This window comes from Conger conger, chromosome 9, assembly GCF_963514075.1.
Source record: "Conger conger chromosome 9, fConCon1.1, whole genome shotgun sequence".
Classification (NCBI taxonomy): Eukaryota; Metazoa; Chordata; class Actinopteri; order Anguilliformes; family Congridae; genus Conger; species Conger conger.
Genome location: NC_083768.1, coordinates 58,594,418 through 58,611,060, shown reverse-complemented (window position 1 = coordinate 58,611,060; position 16,643 = coordinate 58,594,418). Strand labels below are relative to the sequence as shown.

Below are 16,643 nucleotides of genomic sequence, written 5' to 3'. Positions count from 1 at the left end.
TGACTGTGTTTAACAGCGGAGTAACTCTCAGAGAGGTGCAGTGTTCGACTGCGACGATCACTAATGGAAAAGTTTTTTGCATACCCGCTAATGAAAAGACAGGAGGAACCCTGCATAAAATAATTTCCTTGATCTGATTTTTTAATTAATTACAGTGAATATAATTTCACAAATCTACAATGCTCACATATAAAATAACCCAAATGTCAATGTCTTAAGTTTTAAAAATACCCCCTAGCCTAGATGTTAAAAAGGTAAAACTTCCTCTTCCATAAACCCATAGCTTTTTATTTATTTATAAATACTTCATAGTGTAGTTCACATTTTCTCACAATACAATGGAATTCAATTCCAGCATTAATTGAGCTGTATTATGCTTAATTGTATTCATTATAATAATAATATCATACTTATATTTTGATTACCATAGACATACGGCAGTGCTCATGGCATGGTCTCCAATCTCAGCGGGCTGAGATGAGTGTTAGAAACAGGAAGTGACATAAGTTTTCCTGAAGAACCCCCCTCCGCTTTCAAGAAACCGGAACAAACAAACCGTCGCTGAAGCTGATGACAGGCAGAAAGCATGTAGCTAGAGTGCCGAATTCCACTTGTTTTAACGGAGTTATTTTATTTAGATTTAACAGTCGTTATACGTAGCCATCCTCACTTAACGCATAGGCAAGCTGGACAGATAGGCATCGTTAACTGATATCACCAGTAGTTAACTACCTTACTCGTTGGGTGCATATTTATGATTCTGGTGCACTGTCTTCTTTTTGTGAATATTTGAACTGCGTTGCGTTGGATATTCATTCATGTTGGTTAGCGACAATGGAAGAACCGTGGATCGGCGACTCCAGCAGAGGCGGCGCAGTTAGGGTGCTCTGGCCGCTTCTTCTCGCCTGCCTGGCGGCCCAAGTGATCGGGGTACAAGCCGGTGATCGTCGTGCACGGGCTTTTCGACGGCTCCAGCGATTTTGTCAACTTACTTCGGTTTCATCAATGAGGGTCAGAAGGGAGGCTGCCTTTGTGATTTAATGCAAGATTTAATTTAATCAAGATTTAATGCATGTTTTCTGCAGTTTGGCTATAGCTGGACCAAATTGGTGAATTGTTGGGGAGACTAGCGTAAGCATGACCTGTACTGTTTGAACACTGTCGACATTTTCTATAAAACCTTTTACCTTAACTATTTCAATTCCAACAGTCACTCATACTGATGTGAAATATATATGGTCCACGTATATGCCGTTGTTGTGTAGTTTCTTATCTCAGTGTTTCTTGGTTTATTTGAACAAGGCATCAGATGCATTACTATGTGACTGTTTGCAAATATTGAGTATGCGTGCAAATGCTATGTAAAATTATATCGGGGTTGGCCTAGATAAAGCAGAACTACAAGGACCTGTGATTACGGTCTGAGTTATTCGCGGTGAAACAAAGAATAGTTCCTTTTCGGATAGCCGACGCTTATGCAACAGCCTCAGTACTGGGCAGTAAAGTGTACATATTGTTCTTAACGAGGAACGGCACAATTTTACGCGGCGCGATGAATCGATTGGCCCATGCATCTAGTGACGCTTAATGTATAAATGTCGAACATTGTCATGTCATGAACACTTCTCGCAACCACAATTGGCACCTGGTTCGGTTCTTTGCAACGTTTCGCCTATTCCCGAACGCGCAGATAGGAATTAATGTGTGAAATCCGGCGCGCATTCTCTCTGGTCTGTAGTCATAATTTTATTCATGACTACATTTATTTTACACTTTACAGACACTATATCGGAAGATCGCATCTGTATACCGGTTGTGTATGTGCAGTATTGAGGTCACGGGTAGTTGAAAGTGGCAGAGAGACGAATGAAAGCCTCGTGTGGTGGGCTATTGACGCTTCAGATAGTGGTCGAAAATGGTGGGTGGGGGGTCGGGGGGCTGAAAGAACATACAGTTCTTTCCTCTTTCAATTTAGCGAAGAAAGTAACCATGGTGACCAAGCAATGGTAACTCCCAGAGGTTTGATAAAAAGTAGTACCCCGCAGGTTATCTACGTTTTTGGGAGAAAATAATTTGTTGTTGTTGTTGTTTTAGAAGAACACGGACTACCTGTTTTGGCATGGCTCACTCTTTTGATTTAAGATACAAGGACTTTAGTTATCGTAACTCCACAGCTAAGACAGAACGCGTGATTTGTTTTCAGTGTGGGTAGCCCTTATACATATCACCTGTTATACTGTACTATACTGCATTAACCCTCTCTCTCAGTGCAGTGTTAATGTACTGTAGTGTCCAGTCAGTCAGTGTGTATATACTGTATTAACCCTCTCTGTCAGTGCAGTGTTAATGTACTGTAGTGTCCAGTCAGTCAGTGTGTATATACTGTATTAACCTCTCTCACAGTGCAGTGTTAATGTACTGTAGTGTCCAGTCAGTCAGTGTGTATATACTGTATTAACCCTCTCTCAGTGCAGTGTTAATGTACTGTAGTGTCCAGTCAGTCAGTGTGTATATACTGTATTAACCGTCTCTCTCAGTGCAGTGTTAATGTACTGTAGTGTCCAGTCAGTCAGTGTGTATATACTGCATTAACCTCTCTCGTCTCAGTGCAGTGTTAATGTACTGTAGTGTCCAGTCAGTCAGTGTGTATATACTGTATTAACCCTCTCTGTCAGTGCAGTGTTAATGTACTGTAGTGTCCAGTCAGTCAGTGTGTATATACTGTATTAACCCTCTCTCTTAGTGCAGTGTTAATGTACTGTAGTGTCCAGTTAGTCAGTGTGTATATACTGTATTAACCCTCTCTCTCAGTGCAGTGTTAATGTACTGTAGTGTCCAGTCAGTCAGTGTGTATATACTGTATTAACCCTCTCTCTCAGTGCAGTGTTAATGTACTGCAGTGTCCAGTCAGTGTGTATATACTGTATTAACCCTCTCTCTCAGTGCAGTGTTAATGTACTGTAGTGTCCAGTCAGTGTGTATATACTGTATTAACCCCCTCTCTCTCTCAGAGCTGTAGTGTCCGTTCTGTTTGTGTGTACCAGGCTGTATTAACCCAACCGTCCTCTCTCAGACGCACCCAGGCACCAACGTGTCGGTGATCGACCTGTTCGACCGCGCCTACAGCCTACAGGCCCTCTATGGAAAACAGAGTGGAGGGCTTCAAGGAGGCCATCTATCCCATAATGCAAAACGCAGCTGATGTGTGTTCACTTCATCTGCTACTCCCAAGGTCTTCGACTCTCCTGGCTCTCCCGTCGTCTCTCTCTATTGTGACAAAAATAACTGAGGAATTAATGAGGCATTACAGACACATTTATGCCCATTTCCTCCTCCTTTCCATTTAGATTCCTTTATGGGCAGGACAGTGACAGTCACAATAATATTATATCGTACATAGAATGCACAAAAACATGGAAACCACATAACATGCAACGACGATTATGAACACTTTCAATAAATGTGTTTAAGATAAACTTATGGACATGGTATATTTATAGTATATTATAAATACATGAAATTCTCTCTCTCTCAGGTGGACTGGTGTGTGCAGAGGAATCCTCTCCACTCTCTCTGATCACAACGTGAACTCCTTCATTTCCATCTCTTCCCACCAGCGGCCGGTCACGTACGGAGGTCAGTATCGTTCCACCGTGCTTTTCACCTTTTTTTTTTTTAACAATGTTTGTGATGCCTTGCTGTTATTTTCTCAAGACGCTGTGCCTTATTAGTGCTCGAAGAAGAAGAAATGCCGGTACGTCTTTGTTTCAATTAGGTTGTTGGATATAGTGCTGGAACTCTAGTGGGTCTGTACAGATGATTGTGATGAACAAGAACCAACAAGTGAGGGAGAATATCTTATTCCCTGTATTAGATCTGGTGGGGGGGACTGGGCTGAGGATATAACACTGAGGTACTGATCGAAGAAGTGCATTTGACTGGATTACGGGCTAGACGAGGTTGTAGATTGGCCCACGGGGGGGGGTGTTAACTGTACCGTACTTGGCTGCCGTGTTTTTGCAGTGGTAATGTATGCCCGCAGTGATGATGTCTGTCTGCCTCCTCTCCCTTTAACGGCACTTTCCTTTCGCCCTCAGACACGGACTACCTGAAGTACATCTTCCCACAGTTCGTCAAGTCAAACCTCTTCCACCTGTGCTACACCTCCGTCGGACAGAGAGTCTCCATCTGCAACTACTGGAAGGGTGAGAGACCAGTATCTGAAAGCAGGTCACAATGGAAGGGTGGAGACCCACCTCAGCCACCACTGATATGCCCCCCACGGCGGCCATTTTGTGCCAGGACACACACTTAAGTGGCCAGGTTGGCAAAGTCAGTTCGGGAATTTTGCTGTGACGCTGGAGGATTCCCTGCTTCTCTTCACAGTAGTGACCAAAGTTGACTGTTTCTCCTTGTTCTCAGACCCTCACCACCAGGACATGTACCTGAACAGCAGTGACTATCTGGCCCTCCTCGACGGCGAGAGGCCCAATCCAAACGCAACAAGTAATTACATTACCCATAATGCACTATACACCAAAGCACAGCACTAATAACACACTTTTTATACACGGTATACATGTACACAACTGTCTCTCTCAATGCGATATAAATGTTCATACATGTGTACTGTAATAACTTTGGCATGTACTGCAGTGTCCCGGTAGTTGGCGTGAGTATCCCGTACTAGCCCTCTCTGTGTCTAATAGCAGTTGTTTTGGGCTTTTCTTTTTGCATTTTCTCAGTGTGGAAAAAGAACTTCCTGCGTATTAAGAGACTGGTCCTGATTGGAGGACCAGACGATGGTGTCATCACACCCTGGCAATCCAGGTGGGTTGTAGAAACTGGTGGCCTGTAGCGTAGTGGCTAAGGTACATGACCGGGACACGCAAGGTCGGTGGTTCCAATCCCGGTGTAGCCACAATAAGATCCACACAGCCGTTGAGCCCATACAACTAATTCTTTGTGTGTGTGTGTGTGTGTGTGTGTATGTGAGTGTGAGAGCATTTATAATGTATAATGCATATTTGCTTCATATAAGCACATCATGTAAAGACATATTGGAACTGTATCACAGCACACTAACATCTAAAATCTCTCTCTCTCTCATTCTCTCGTTTCAGTCAGTTTGGATTTTACGATGCCAACGAGACAGTTGTTGAGATGAAGCAGCAGGATGTGAGTGTTCCGTATTTAATTCATTTTTTAATAACGGACTGTTTTTAGGGTGAAGTGTAATAATCCTGTCTTTTGGATTTTTATAGATCTAACCCTTTAAGGTTGCACAACCTAGAAAAATCCACAAATATGTGATTAGAATTTATTAGAAGTAACAATTACGTACATGTAACAATTACTACTGGTAATTGAAAGCAATGGAGTTCTAGAAAACTAAAAGGCTATTGTGAGTATGGTTGAAAGCCTACTCTCAAAATGGCTACGTTTGTGAGGATGGTTTGCTGTGCTGTATTGATAGACTAATCTCTCTCTCTCTCTCTCTCTCTCTCTCTCTCTCTCTCTCTCTCTCTCTCTCTCTCTCTCTCTCATCTCTCTCTCTCTCTCTCTCTCTCTCTCTCTCTCTCTCTCTCTCTCTCTCTCTCTCTCTCTCTCTCTCTCTCTCTCTCTCTCTCGTTGGCAGATATACTTGAGGGACATGTTTGGTCTGAAAACCCTGGATGCGCGTGGGGACCTGGTCCAGTGCGTGTTCCCCGGAGTGCAGCACACCATGTGGCACTCCAATGAAACTGTGTTCACTGCCTGCATCCAGAAGTGGCTCACCTAGACAGAACCACACACACACGCGGGCAGATTTTAACAAGGGAAATTCACACATGTAAACTTCTGCTGAGGGACACACACACACTCCTTTGTAAAGAGGGAATTTAATGCATACACACACACGTCATTACTGTTTTATCAGGTAATATCTAAAGAGGGACATCCCATGCACACAGACACGCCCACACACATACACACAGGCATGCATGCACGCACACATTTCTAAGTGGGAAATCGTGCGAACACACATGCTGGATGAATACCTGGTTTGCACACCCACTGACCTGTTACTCATATCTGTTGATTTTCTTAGCAGGGATACTGCTTACTTTGACCCCACCCCAAAACCCTTTGCCAAGAGTCCCGACTCAAACCTCAAACTGCGCATCAGTATTCATATTTCAGTTCTCAATTTCACTTTTACGATCCCTGACTAAGTTATGATTTATTCTGTCATCTCTTTCTTATCTTTGTCTGTGCAATATGTCGTGTAATCGCAGTAGAATTGATTTGGTCCATCATTGACGCCATCTTTGTGGTCATGTCATCCTCATGCCTTAACGCACCACCTTACCGATGGGAGATTTCCCGAAACTTACAGAACCAAAGTGCTATCAGAAACTGCCTTCTTCCATGGTGCTGAACGGGGACAGTGGAGGATTGTGGGTAATGGAGGGGGGGGGGGGGGTGCAGGGGAGGCAGTGTTGCGTCTGCATTTTCCCCCAGACGCATTTCATTCACTCGAAATCTCAGGCAGACGACCCTCCCGGTGTCTCAGTGCTAGGGGCCACGGGTCTTGAATGTCATTTTCAACCATTATTTTAGGAGCTATTGGTTTTGTTACTAATGATTTTTATTGTAGATAAGGGTTGTACGCAACAAGAAATGCAACGATGATGCGGGGAATGGTTGTGGGGGGTGGGGGGAGGGGTAATTTAACGGTGAACAAGGGAAAGCAGGTACTGTACCAAGATCGACCAGGGTACTCAACCCTATACGACTCTACTTTGTTTGATATGAAGATTAATTATTTTATGATGCGGAGTAAATTTGGTATTGCGCTATTATGTCTAGGAATTTTTAAATCAACTGAAAGTACTTAATTTTCTCCTTGAAGGGAATTGTGAAATCACTCGCCAACACTTGGATTAAATAAGCCTTTTCTTAACCTGTTGCCAACTATGTACAGGTTTGGTACCTATAGTATGTCGCGGTTGGGAAATTATACCTTAGTTTAATGTTAACTGATAATGTTAACTGTGCTAACATGAGTGAGCGTATTCTAGAGAGCATATGTAAGAGATAGACACCTACATGGCTGGTATTTTGTAATTTGCATGTTTTATGGTGAAGTTTGCCTCGTGAGCAGTTGATGAATTTCTGTCAAATCTGCCTTCTGTATATTGAGGTTTTTGGTAACACTTTACAATTAGGTTCATGAATTGGCATTAACTAATGTAGTTCTTGGCATTACTTAATTTATGTACAAATGTATTAAGCATGGAATTAGCTTCAATATATTTGACTAGTAATTCATTTATTATGAGTTCTGTGATTATTTATACATGAGCAAAGCTGAACCGATTGACTTCTCAGTAGTTAGTCTAACTGCTCATTTCTGTAGCCTTATTGTAAAGTGTTAGCGTTTTTGTTTTTTTAAATAAGCCCTGCACATCTACCCATCAACAGTTGATACATCAGTTGTAATTGTATAATCATCCGCAGTCAAGATGTACCGTGGTGTTTTTTTATTCTGCCCTATTAGCGGTCGCCCTTACAGAGGCTGCCTTTGTAGTGGCCCTAATAGTACGCTGAATGTTTATGATCTGTAAACATTAACATTACAATGTGTTAATTATCAAATAATTTGTTTTTACTTGGTGTCCCTGGCAGTTCATTGACTGTCAATGGATGGAGACCTATGAAAAGTCTCTGGTCCTGAATTTATAGTTGGTGAACTTCGTTTGTAGTGTGCAAATTCGTACAATGGCTGGTCATGTTATTACACACAAGTTAAGACTGGTCTTTCCTACGGTTTTTTTTACTGGACAAACTTTGACAATGGACTCGATCAATCATCTGCTGTGTTGCATCCAGTCTTTCTCAATTCTAGGGATTTTTGCAATAAAAGGGAAATAAAGAAATATTTTACCGATGTGTTTCACACTTTCTACTCTGAAGAAAAAGCTCCGATGACCATACCCAGGCAGTATCTGTGAATTAAGATGTTGCTAGTTGGAATGTGCTTGTCTTTTGTCATTTAAGGGAAGGAAAACAACAAAAAATAAAGAAAATGAAAGGGGAGTCTGCCAGTTGATGGTGTGTCTGTGTTTTGGAATTTTTTCTGGCTATGAGTACTCTCAAAATGTAGAAAGTCGTTGGCCTTGCACCCACCCATCTTCAAAGTGATAAACGTTTTAACGGTTTTCATTCAATTAATAATTGCTGACCGCACCATAAAGTGTTATCCTTGAATTCCATCCCCTTCACGTCACTTGCACCCAACTTTTGCTCAGTGTGTTCCCACCGCCATCCAATTTGCACTCTTCCTCAGAACATCCATCATTCCCACACCTTCTACCCCGACTAAATCTCCGTATTTTCCGTGCTTTGACTGGCATTCTATAATCACAATTCCATTCCTGGATACGCTTACTGTTTTAACATTCCCGATCTCCTTTTTAACAAATGTCCCCACTTCAAGGGCGTGTTTTTGCGGTTACATCCCGTAACATCCACCTGGTAAAATCTTTGCTTTAACTTTGAATATCACCAAAGAAACTACAAGTAAAATGAGCGCCAGCACCCCCAGCCGGAAGCAGATGCACCATTTCCGCCAAGCTGGATATCTCCGCGAGGAGCCTCGTTGCGGCCCTTTTCCGTCTTAGAGGAGTGTGGTGCGGACAACGTTCATAAGTGAGTAAAGAAAATAGCCAGAATTTTCTACTAAAACAGCTTCAGAAACGTCCCAGGTCTAACGCGGATGTTTCGTACATTAGTACGACTCGTGTGTGATGGCATTTGATTTTACGTTTCGTATTAAATCGTGTTTATTTAAGTAGTTGTCACAACCGACAACTAATGAATCCTCGGCAATGGCTGGTACATGAACGCGGCGGCGCATGTGTGTTAGCACCTCACCGTCCACGTTAGCAATATAGAATAAATATCTCCTTTATTGCGAATTAGAAGCTACGCTAACAGGAGTAGGTTGCAAATGGTTGCGTTATATATATTGGTATTTAACTAGCAAGGCGGAATAACGGGGCAGGTTAAATCGAGGCCTTGTTTCATTTGCCCGTAGATGTGCTATAACGATAGCTAAGCTAACTATTGGTGTACATGTGTTGTCTCGTTTGCTTTATTTTAACCTTCGTAACGCTCTCCAAATGTGTGTTGCCTACAGAAACCCCCGTCGTTTTTTCGGTTGAAAAATTATTTAAGGACGTGTTCATAAACCGCTTACTTACGGCTTGAAAAACCGATCAGTGCAACCCAATATAACGTAATACTGAAAAGTTCGTAAGCATTTGGGTTAGGAAAAAAACGTCTGATTGCTGTTAAAATGATACTTAAGCCGTTTTAAGGTGTGTGACTGAATTCGCTGTAATTTTTCTTCCTCAGGATGACAGAGTGGGAGACCGCCCCGGCAGTTGCCGAAACTCCAGAGATCAAACTCTTTGGAAAATGGAGCACAGACGATGTCCAGATCAATGACATTTCCCTGCAGGTACAATATTTCACGACCCACACTGCTGTACCTCTGGAGACCGTTTTTATAGGTTTATTTATTGGAGACACAATCATTAAAGATCACAAAAATTACACTAAGACATTGTAGAAGTGAACGATGTGCAGTGTCAAAACCCGAACAGAAAACGAGCTGGACTACCTTTTAAAAAAAAAACCCCTGCAGATTTGCTGATATGCACCAGGGAAGATCAGTGGAGCACAGAAATGGGGGGGGGGGGGGGGTGAATACAATTTTAATCCAGGTCAGAACATAATGGAAGCTAAAGCTTGCTACAGCCAATACGATTTCAGGAATCCAATCTCACAACATACTGGCTTCATAATACTACATAATACATTATTTGTTATTTAGCTGACACTTTTAGCCAAAACGATGTAGTAGTTTAGACTGAGCAGGGGCCAGTCCTCCCTGGAGCTATGTGGGGTTTGTTCAAGGGCTCAGCAGCTGCTGTGATCCTATTGCGCCTACACCAGGGCTTGAACCACCAACCTTCAGGGTCCCAGTCATGCACCTTAGCCACAGGGCTACAGGCTGCCCTGGTGGATTGGATGGATTGGGGACAGTTAAAGATTCTCTGGGGTGTCTCGGTGGCGCAGCCTGTAGGGCACTGACCGCTTGCTCATTGCGAGCCGTGACGTCGGCGGTTCGAATCCGACCGTCCGACATTTGTCGCATGTCTTCCCCTCTCTCTCGCTCGCTCCCATTCTTCCTGTCTCTCTATACTATACTGTCCAATAAAGCTGAAAAAGGCCTAAAAAAAAAGATTCTCTCTCCGCTTGGAGTCTGAACATACCTGGCATTTCTCCTCCAGGTGAGCGAGACTAGAGTCACTCCCCGACAGCTCCTCATTGTCCTGGTGTGCTAGAGTCCTCGCAGAGCAAAGCCCCTCTCTGCTTATTCATTGGCTGCGGCCTGACATGGCCTAGCCAATCACCGGCTCAGAGACAAGTCTCCACAGTTTCCTGTCTGTCACATATTACGTGGCATTCTTTTAGCAGACGCTCTTATCCAGAGCGACGTACAACAAACCAAACGTATAAGGTTTGGTTCTGTGTTTTAAGGTTTTTTTTTGTTGTTGTTTTTTTCTTAAATTTTTTATACCCTTAAATGTGTAAAGCTCAAGTGACTATAACTTTCTTAACTGAGCATTCTGATGCTAGTAATTGAAAGCAAGAGTTCAAGAACCTTGACTCGGAGTTTTGGAAAGAGAAAACAAAAGAACCCACACCTCAAAGGGTTGATTTTTTTTGTTGCTGGTAGAATTTGAGGTAGTAAAAAAAAAAAAAAAAAAAAAAGCTTGATCCCTAGAAATGTCCAGCAAGCGCAATTCCATCCAAAGTGTACGTTTCTAATCCAGGTGGGTAGCATTCAGTTGCCTCTGGTCACGTTGCACAAGGGCGCCTGTCCATATTCTGACCTCGTCCACCGATGTCAAATGCAAAACCGATCCCAGCCAAGTGCCTCCTAACTCTGCCTCCTCTCTCCCGGCAGGACTACATCGCCGTGAAGGAGAAGTACGCCAAGTACCTCCCGCACTCCGGGGGGCGCTACGCCGCCAAGCGCTTCCGCAAGGCGCAGTGCCCCATCGTGGAGCGGCTCACCAACTCCATGATGATGCACGGCCGCAACAACGGCAAGAAGCTGATGACCGTGCGCATCGTCAAGCACGCCTTCGAGATCATCCACCTGCTGACGGGCGAGGTGAGGGCGGGGCCGGGCGCCTGCCCGCTTTCCAGTGCTTTCACCAACCCGTCGTGTTCACTCTTAGTGATATCAGTGCTCTCACCAACCCGTCGTGTTCACTCTTAGTGATATCAGTGCTTTCACCAACCCGTCGTGTTCACTCTTAGTGATATCAGTGCTTTCACCAACCCGTCGTGTTCACTCTTAGTGATATCAGTGCTCTCACCAACCCGTCGTGTTCACTCTTAGTGATATCAGTGCTCTCACCAACCCGTCGTGTTCACTCTTAGTGATATCAGTGCTTTCACCAACCCCTCGTGTTCACTCTTAGTGATATCAGTGCTCTCACCAACCCGTCGTGTTCACTCTTAGTGATATCAGTGCTCTCACCAACCCGTCGTGTTCACTCTTAGTGATATCAGTGCTCTCACCAACCCGTCGTGTTCACTCTTAGTGTATCAGTGTTGTCACTCAAAGCATGTTTACTCCATTGGACTCCATTGGACTCCACTCCACTGTGTTTGTAGGTTTGCCCCGCACGAGCGAGACTAGAGTCACTCCCCGACAGCCCCTCATTGTCCTGGTGTGCTAGAGTCCTCGCAGAGCAAAGCCCCCCCTCTCCGCTTATTCATTGGCTGCAGCCTCACGTGGCCTAGCCAATCACCGGCTCAGAGACAAGACACCACAGTCAGATTGTCGACCGACGGCCCACTCTGATTGGGCCTTCTCTGCTGTCTGTAATGGCCCCTCTGTTTGGGCCTGCTCCCTGTAATGATTTCTGTGTTCCTACGCGTAGCATCCAGTGTGCAGGGAATCGAAATAGGTTGGTATAATTAGTGTTTCTGTTTATTGGAGGGAATAAACAGAAAAAACTCTCGCCAAGAGCTGCTTTCTTTTAGCCATTTAAGTACTGTGCCTTGGAGCCCGCATCTGCTAGTGCTCTTCTGGTTAAGTTGCACTTTGTGAAAGTGGTTTGGATGGATCATAAGTGTAGTTCAGGCTGGGGGTTGATGGTAAGTGTAGTTCAGGCTGGGGGTTGATGGTAAGTGTAGTTCAGGCTGGGGGCTGATGGTAAGTGTAGTTCTGGCTGTTGGGGGTTGATGGTGATTGTAGTTCTGGCTGTTGGGGGTTGATGGTAATTGTTTGGGCTAGTCCTCCTAGTTTGGTCCTGATTGGCCCCTCTGTTTCCCAGAATCCCCTGCAGGTGCTGGTGAACGCCATCATCAACAGCGGCCCCCGTGAGGACTCCACGCGTATTGGCCGCGCCGGAACCGTCAGGAGGCAGGCTGTGGATGTGTCCCCCCTGCGCCGCGTTAACCAGGTACAGCACACACACACACACACACACACACACACACACACACACACACACACACACACACACACACACACACACACACACACACACACACACACACCCTCTATACCTACACACACACCACACCCTCTATACCAGCATACACACACACACACTCACTCACTCACTCACTCACTCACTCACTCACTCACTCACTCACTCACTCACTCACTCACTCACTCTCACACTCACTCACTCACTCACTCACTCACTCACACACCACACCCTCTATACCAACACACACACCACACCCTCTATACCAACACACACACACACACACACACACACACACCACACCCTCTATACCAACACACACACACATACACACACACATACACACACCCTCTACCAACACACACACATACACACACACACACACACACACATACACACACATACACACACACACACATACACACACATACACACCCTCTACCAACACACACACACCACACCCTCTACCAACACACACACACACACACACACACACCACACCCTCTATACCAGCATACACACACACCCTCTATACCAACACACCACGCCCTCTACCAGCACACACACGTTAACCAGGTACAGGGAGCAGCACACCCTCTATACCAACACACCACGCCTTCTACCAACACACACACACACACACCCTCTACCAACACACCACACCCTCTACCAACACACACACACACACCCTCTATACCAACACACACACACCACACCCTACCCTCTACCGCCGCGTTAACCAGGTACAGCACACACACACGTTAACCAGGTACTGCACACACACGTTAACCAGGTACAGCACACCCTCTACCAACACACACATACACACACCCTCTATACCAACACACACATACACACACCACACCCTACCCTCTACCGCCGCGTTAACCAGGTACAGCACACACACACGTTAACCAGGTACAGCACACACACACACCACACCCTCTATACCAGCATACACACACACACACACACCCTCTATACCTACACACACACCACACCCTCTATACCAGCATACACACACACACACACACACTCACTCACTCACTCACTCACTCACTCACTCACTCACTCACTCACTCACTCACTCACTCACTCACTCACTCACTCACTCACTCTCTCACACACACACACACACTCACTCACTCACTCACTCACTCACTCACTCACTCACTCACTCACTCACTCACTCACACACCACACCCTCTATACCAACACACACACCACACCCTCTATACCAACACACACACACACACACACACACCACACCACACCCTCTATACCAACACACACACACATACACACACACATACACACACCCTCTACCAACACACACATACACACACATACACACACATACACACACATACACACACACACACACACACACACACACACACACATACACACACATACACACCCTCTACCAACACACACACACACCACACCCTCTACCAACACACACACACACACACACACACACACACACACACACACACACACACCACACCCTCTATACCAGCATACACACACATACACACACACACACCACACCCTCTACCAACACATACACACACACCCTCTATACCAACACACCACGCCCTCTACCAGCACACACACGTTAACCAGGTACAGGGAGCAGCACACCCTCTATACCAACACACCACGCCTTCTACCAACACACACACACACACACCCTCTACCAACACACCACACCCTCTACCAACACACACACACACACCCTCTATACCAACACACACACACCACACCCTACCCTCTACCGCCGCGTTAACCAGGTACAGCACACACACACGTTAACCAGGTACTGCACACACACGTTAACCAGGTACAGCACACCCTCTACCAACACACACATACACACACCCTCTATACCAACACACACATACACACACCACACCCTACCCTCTACCGCCGCGTTAACCAGGTACAGCACACACACACGTTAACCAGGTACAGCACACACACACACCACACCCTCTATACCAGCATACACACACACACCACGCCCTCTACCAACACACACACACGCACACACACACACCACGCCCTCTACCAACACACACACACACACCACGCCCTCTACCAACACACACACACACACACACACACCCGCCCTCTATACCAGCACACACACACACACACAACGTCCTCTATACCAACACACACACACCACGCCCCCTATACCAACACACACACACACCACGCCCCCTATACCAACACACACACACACCACGCCCTCTATACCAGCACACACACACACCCCACGTCTTCTATACCAATACACACACACACACACACGTCTTCTATACCAGCACACACACACACACACACACACACACACACACACACACACACACACCACAACTTCTATACCAGCACAGCCTCCTTTGAAATTAAATGGATTTGAAATGAAACGCTGAATATGTGGTTAAAGGAGGTTTGAGGGAATTTACATCCAAATAGGGTGAATTGTGTGTGAATAGCAGCCCTATTTGTACATAGGTTTCATTGCTCATCCAATCTGCTGCAGTACAGAACCAGAACCTTCAAATACTTACTGAGTGCAGGCACGTGCCCCGCACACGCGAGACTAGAGTCACTCCCCGACAGCTCCTCATTGTCCTGGTGTGCTAGAGTCCTCGCAGAGCAAAGCCCCTCTCTGCTTATTCATTGGCTGCAGCCTCACCATGGCCTAGCCAATCACCGGCTCAGAGACACGACGCCCCCCAGTCAGTTTTTGTTGACCGACCAGCTTTTTGGCTCCCGTGTTCCTGGCATGGAGGGGGAAAGCTGTGTTGAATATGAGGCCATCTGCAGGCTACAGGCCTGTAGCGTAGTGGTTAAGGTAAAGGACTGGGACCCAGAAGGTCGGTGGTTCTAATCCTGGTGTAGCAACTATAAGATCTGCACAGCCGTTGGCCCTTGAGCAAGGCCCTTGACCCTGCATTGCTCCAGGGGAGGATTGTCTCCTGTTAAATCTAAACAACTGTACGTTGCTCTGGATAAGAGCGTCTGCCAAAATGCCATTAATGTAATGAAACGGCGGGATATAATAACGGTCTCCTCTTGCCTAATCCGGGAGATTAGTGATTTTAGCCGGAGGGATGCGAGGGACATCTGGTCGGCCTACGGAATCTTTAACGGGGAACCGTCTCCCACTGCCTGCGTGCAGTACAGCTGGTTGGTCGGTTGGTTGTCCTGACGACACCCGTGTCCCCCCTCCCTCCCCACAGGCGATCTGGCTGCTGTGCACAGGGGCCAGAGAGGCAGCGTTCCGGAACATCAAGACCATCGCCGAGTGTCTGGCCGATGAGCTGATCAACGCCGCCAAGGTGAGGATTTCATGAGACTACATCTCGGGCGCCGCTCGACTTTGTGAGGCCGAGACCTTTCACTCTAAACAACCGAGTCTCTTCTCTTCTCCCGCAGGGTTCATCCAACTCCTATGCCATCAAGAAGAAGGACGAGCTGGAGAGAGTGGCCAAATCCAACCGTTAATTACTGATTGTTCACGTTTATTTTTTTTTCTTCCTTGGCAAGAAATAAAAGTTGGAAAATTTTACCTTGGCTTTTGCCTTTTCACTGGGGGATTGATGGGAATTGTAGTTTGGGCCTTGCATGGGTGGTAATTGTAGTTAATGGTAGGGGTTGATGGGAATTGTAGTGTGGGCCTTGCATGGGTGGTAATTGTAGTTAATAGTGGGGGTCAATGGGAATTGTAGTTTAGGCTGGGGCAAAATGATAATTGTAGTTCAGAAACAGGTTGACGTAGATCAAAGGGTATCGGACCAAATAATGCACTTTGATTAAAGCCTGGTTGACGTCTGACGTTTCAGATAAATGTCTTGATATGGCCTTGATGGCTGAAACAATTGGTGGACACAGGAAAATGAGTCCGAAGGGTAATTGTATGCATGGTCTGACAGCAACTGTGGCATTAAGACTTATGTTTGGATTTTGAAAATGAGAACATGACCCCTTTTGATAACACATCTCATGTTTTAAGGATCCTGTTCAATCCCCATTTAATATCAACTTGCTATCCAATAACACAGT

General features: G+C 45.6%; 2 protein-coding genes and 3 non-coding genes across 5 annotated transcripts; all 5 read left to right on the top strand.

Moving 5' to 3' along the window:
• Positions 1 to 562: 562 nt before the first annotated feature.
• ppt2b (palmitoyl-protein thioesterase 2b) lies at positions 563 to 5,852 on the top strand. The gene is given in 12 exon segments (XM_061255331.1): positions 563 to 927; positions 929 to 998; positions 3,063 to 3,145; positions 3,147 to 3,203; positions 3,205 to 3,232; positions 3,536 to 3,543; positions 3,546 to 3,636; positions 4,098 to 4,205; positions 4,423 to 4,506; positions 4,746 to 4,830; positions 5,124 to 5,178; positions 5,639 to 5,852. Coding segments are annotated over 12 exon segments (906 nt in total). The 5' UTR covers positions 563 to 834; the 3' UTR covers positions 5,783 to 5,852.
• A 2,704-nt stretch (positions 5,853 to 8,556) lies between these two features.
• Positions 8,557 to 16,149, top strand: LOC133136819 (small ribosomal subunit protein uS7). The gene is made up of 6 exons (XM_061254577.1): positions 8,557 to 8,694; positions 9,403 to 9,508; positions 11,024 to 11,233; positions 12,408 to 12,536; positions 15,821 to 15,919; positions 16,017 to 16,149. Exons 2-6 carry the CDS (start codon positions 9,404 to 9,406, stop codon positions 16,083 to 16,085), a joined length of 612 nt encoding a protein of 203 aa, XP_061110561.1. The 5' UTR covers positions 8,557 to 8,694; position 9,403; the 3' UTR covers positions 16,086 to 16,149.
• Positions 10,347 to 10,482, top strand: LOC133138039 (small nucleolar RNA SNORA3/SNORA45 family). Its single transcript, XR_009709658.1, has one exon. It is a non-coding gene; the product is annotated as a small nucleolar RNA SNORA3/SNORA45 family (small nucleolar RNA).
• LOC133138041 (small nucleolar RNA SNORA3/SNORA45 family) lies at positions 11,757 to 11,895 on the top strand. The gene has a single exon (XR_009709660.1). It is a non-coding gene; the product is annotated as a small nucleolar RNA SNORA3/SNORA45 family (small nucleolar RNA).
• LOC133138040 (small nucleolar RNA SNORA3/SNORA45 family) lies at positions 15,171 to 15,307 on the top strand. Its single transcript, XR_009709659.1, has one exon. It is a non-coding gene; the product is annotated as a small nucleolar RNA SNORA3/SNORA45 family (small nucleolar RNA).
• Positions 16,150 to 16,643: the final 494 nt, after the last annotated feature.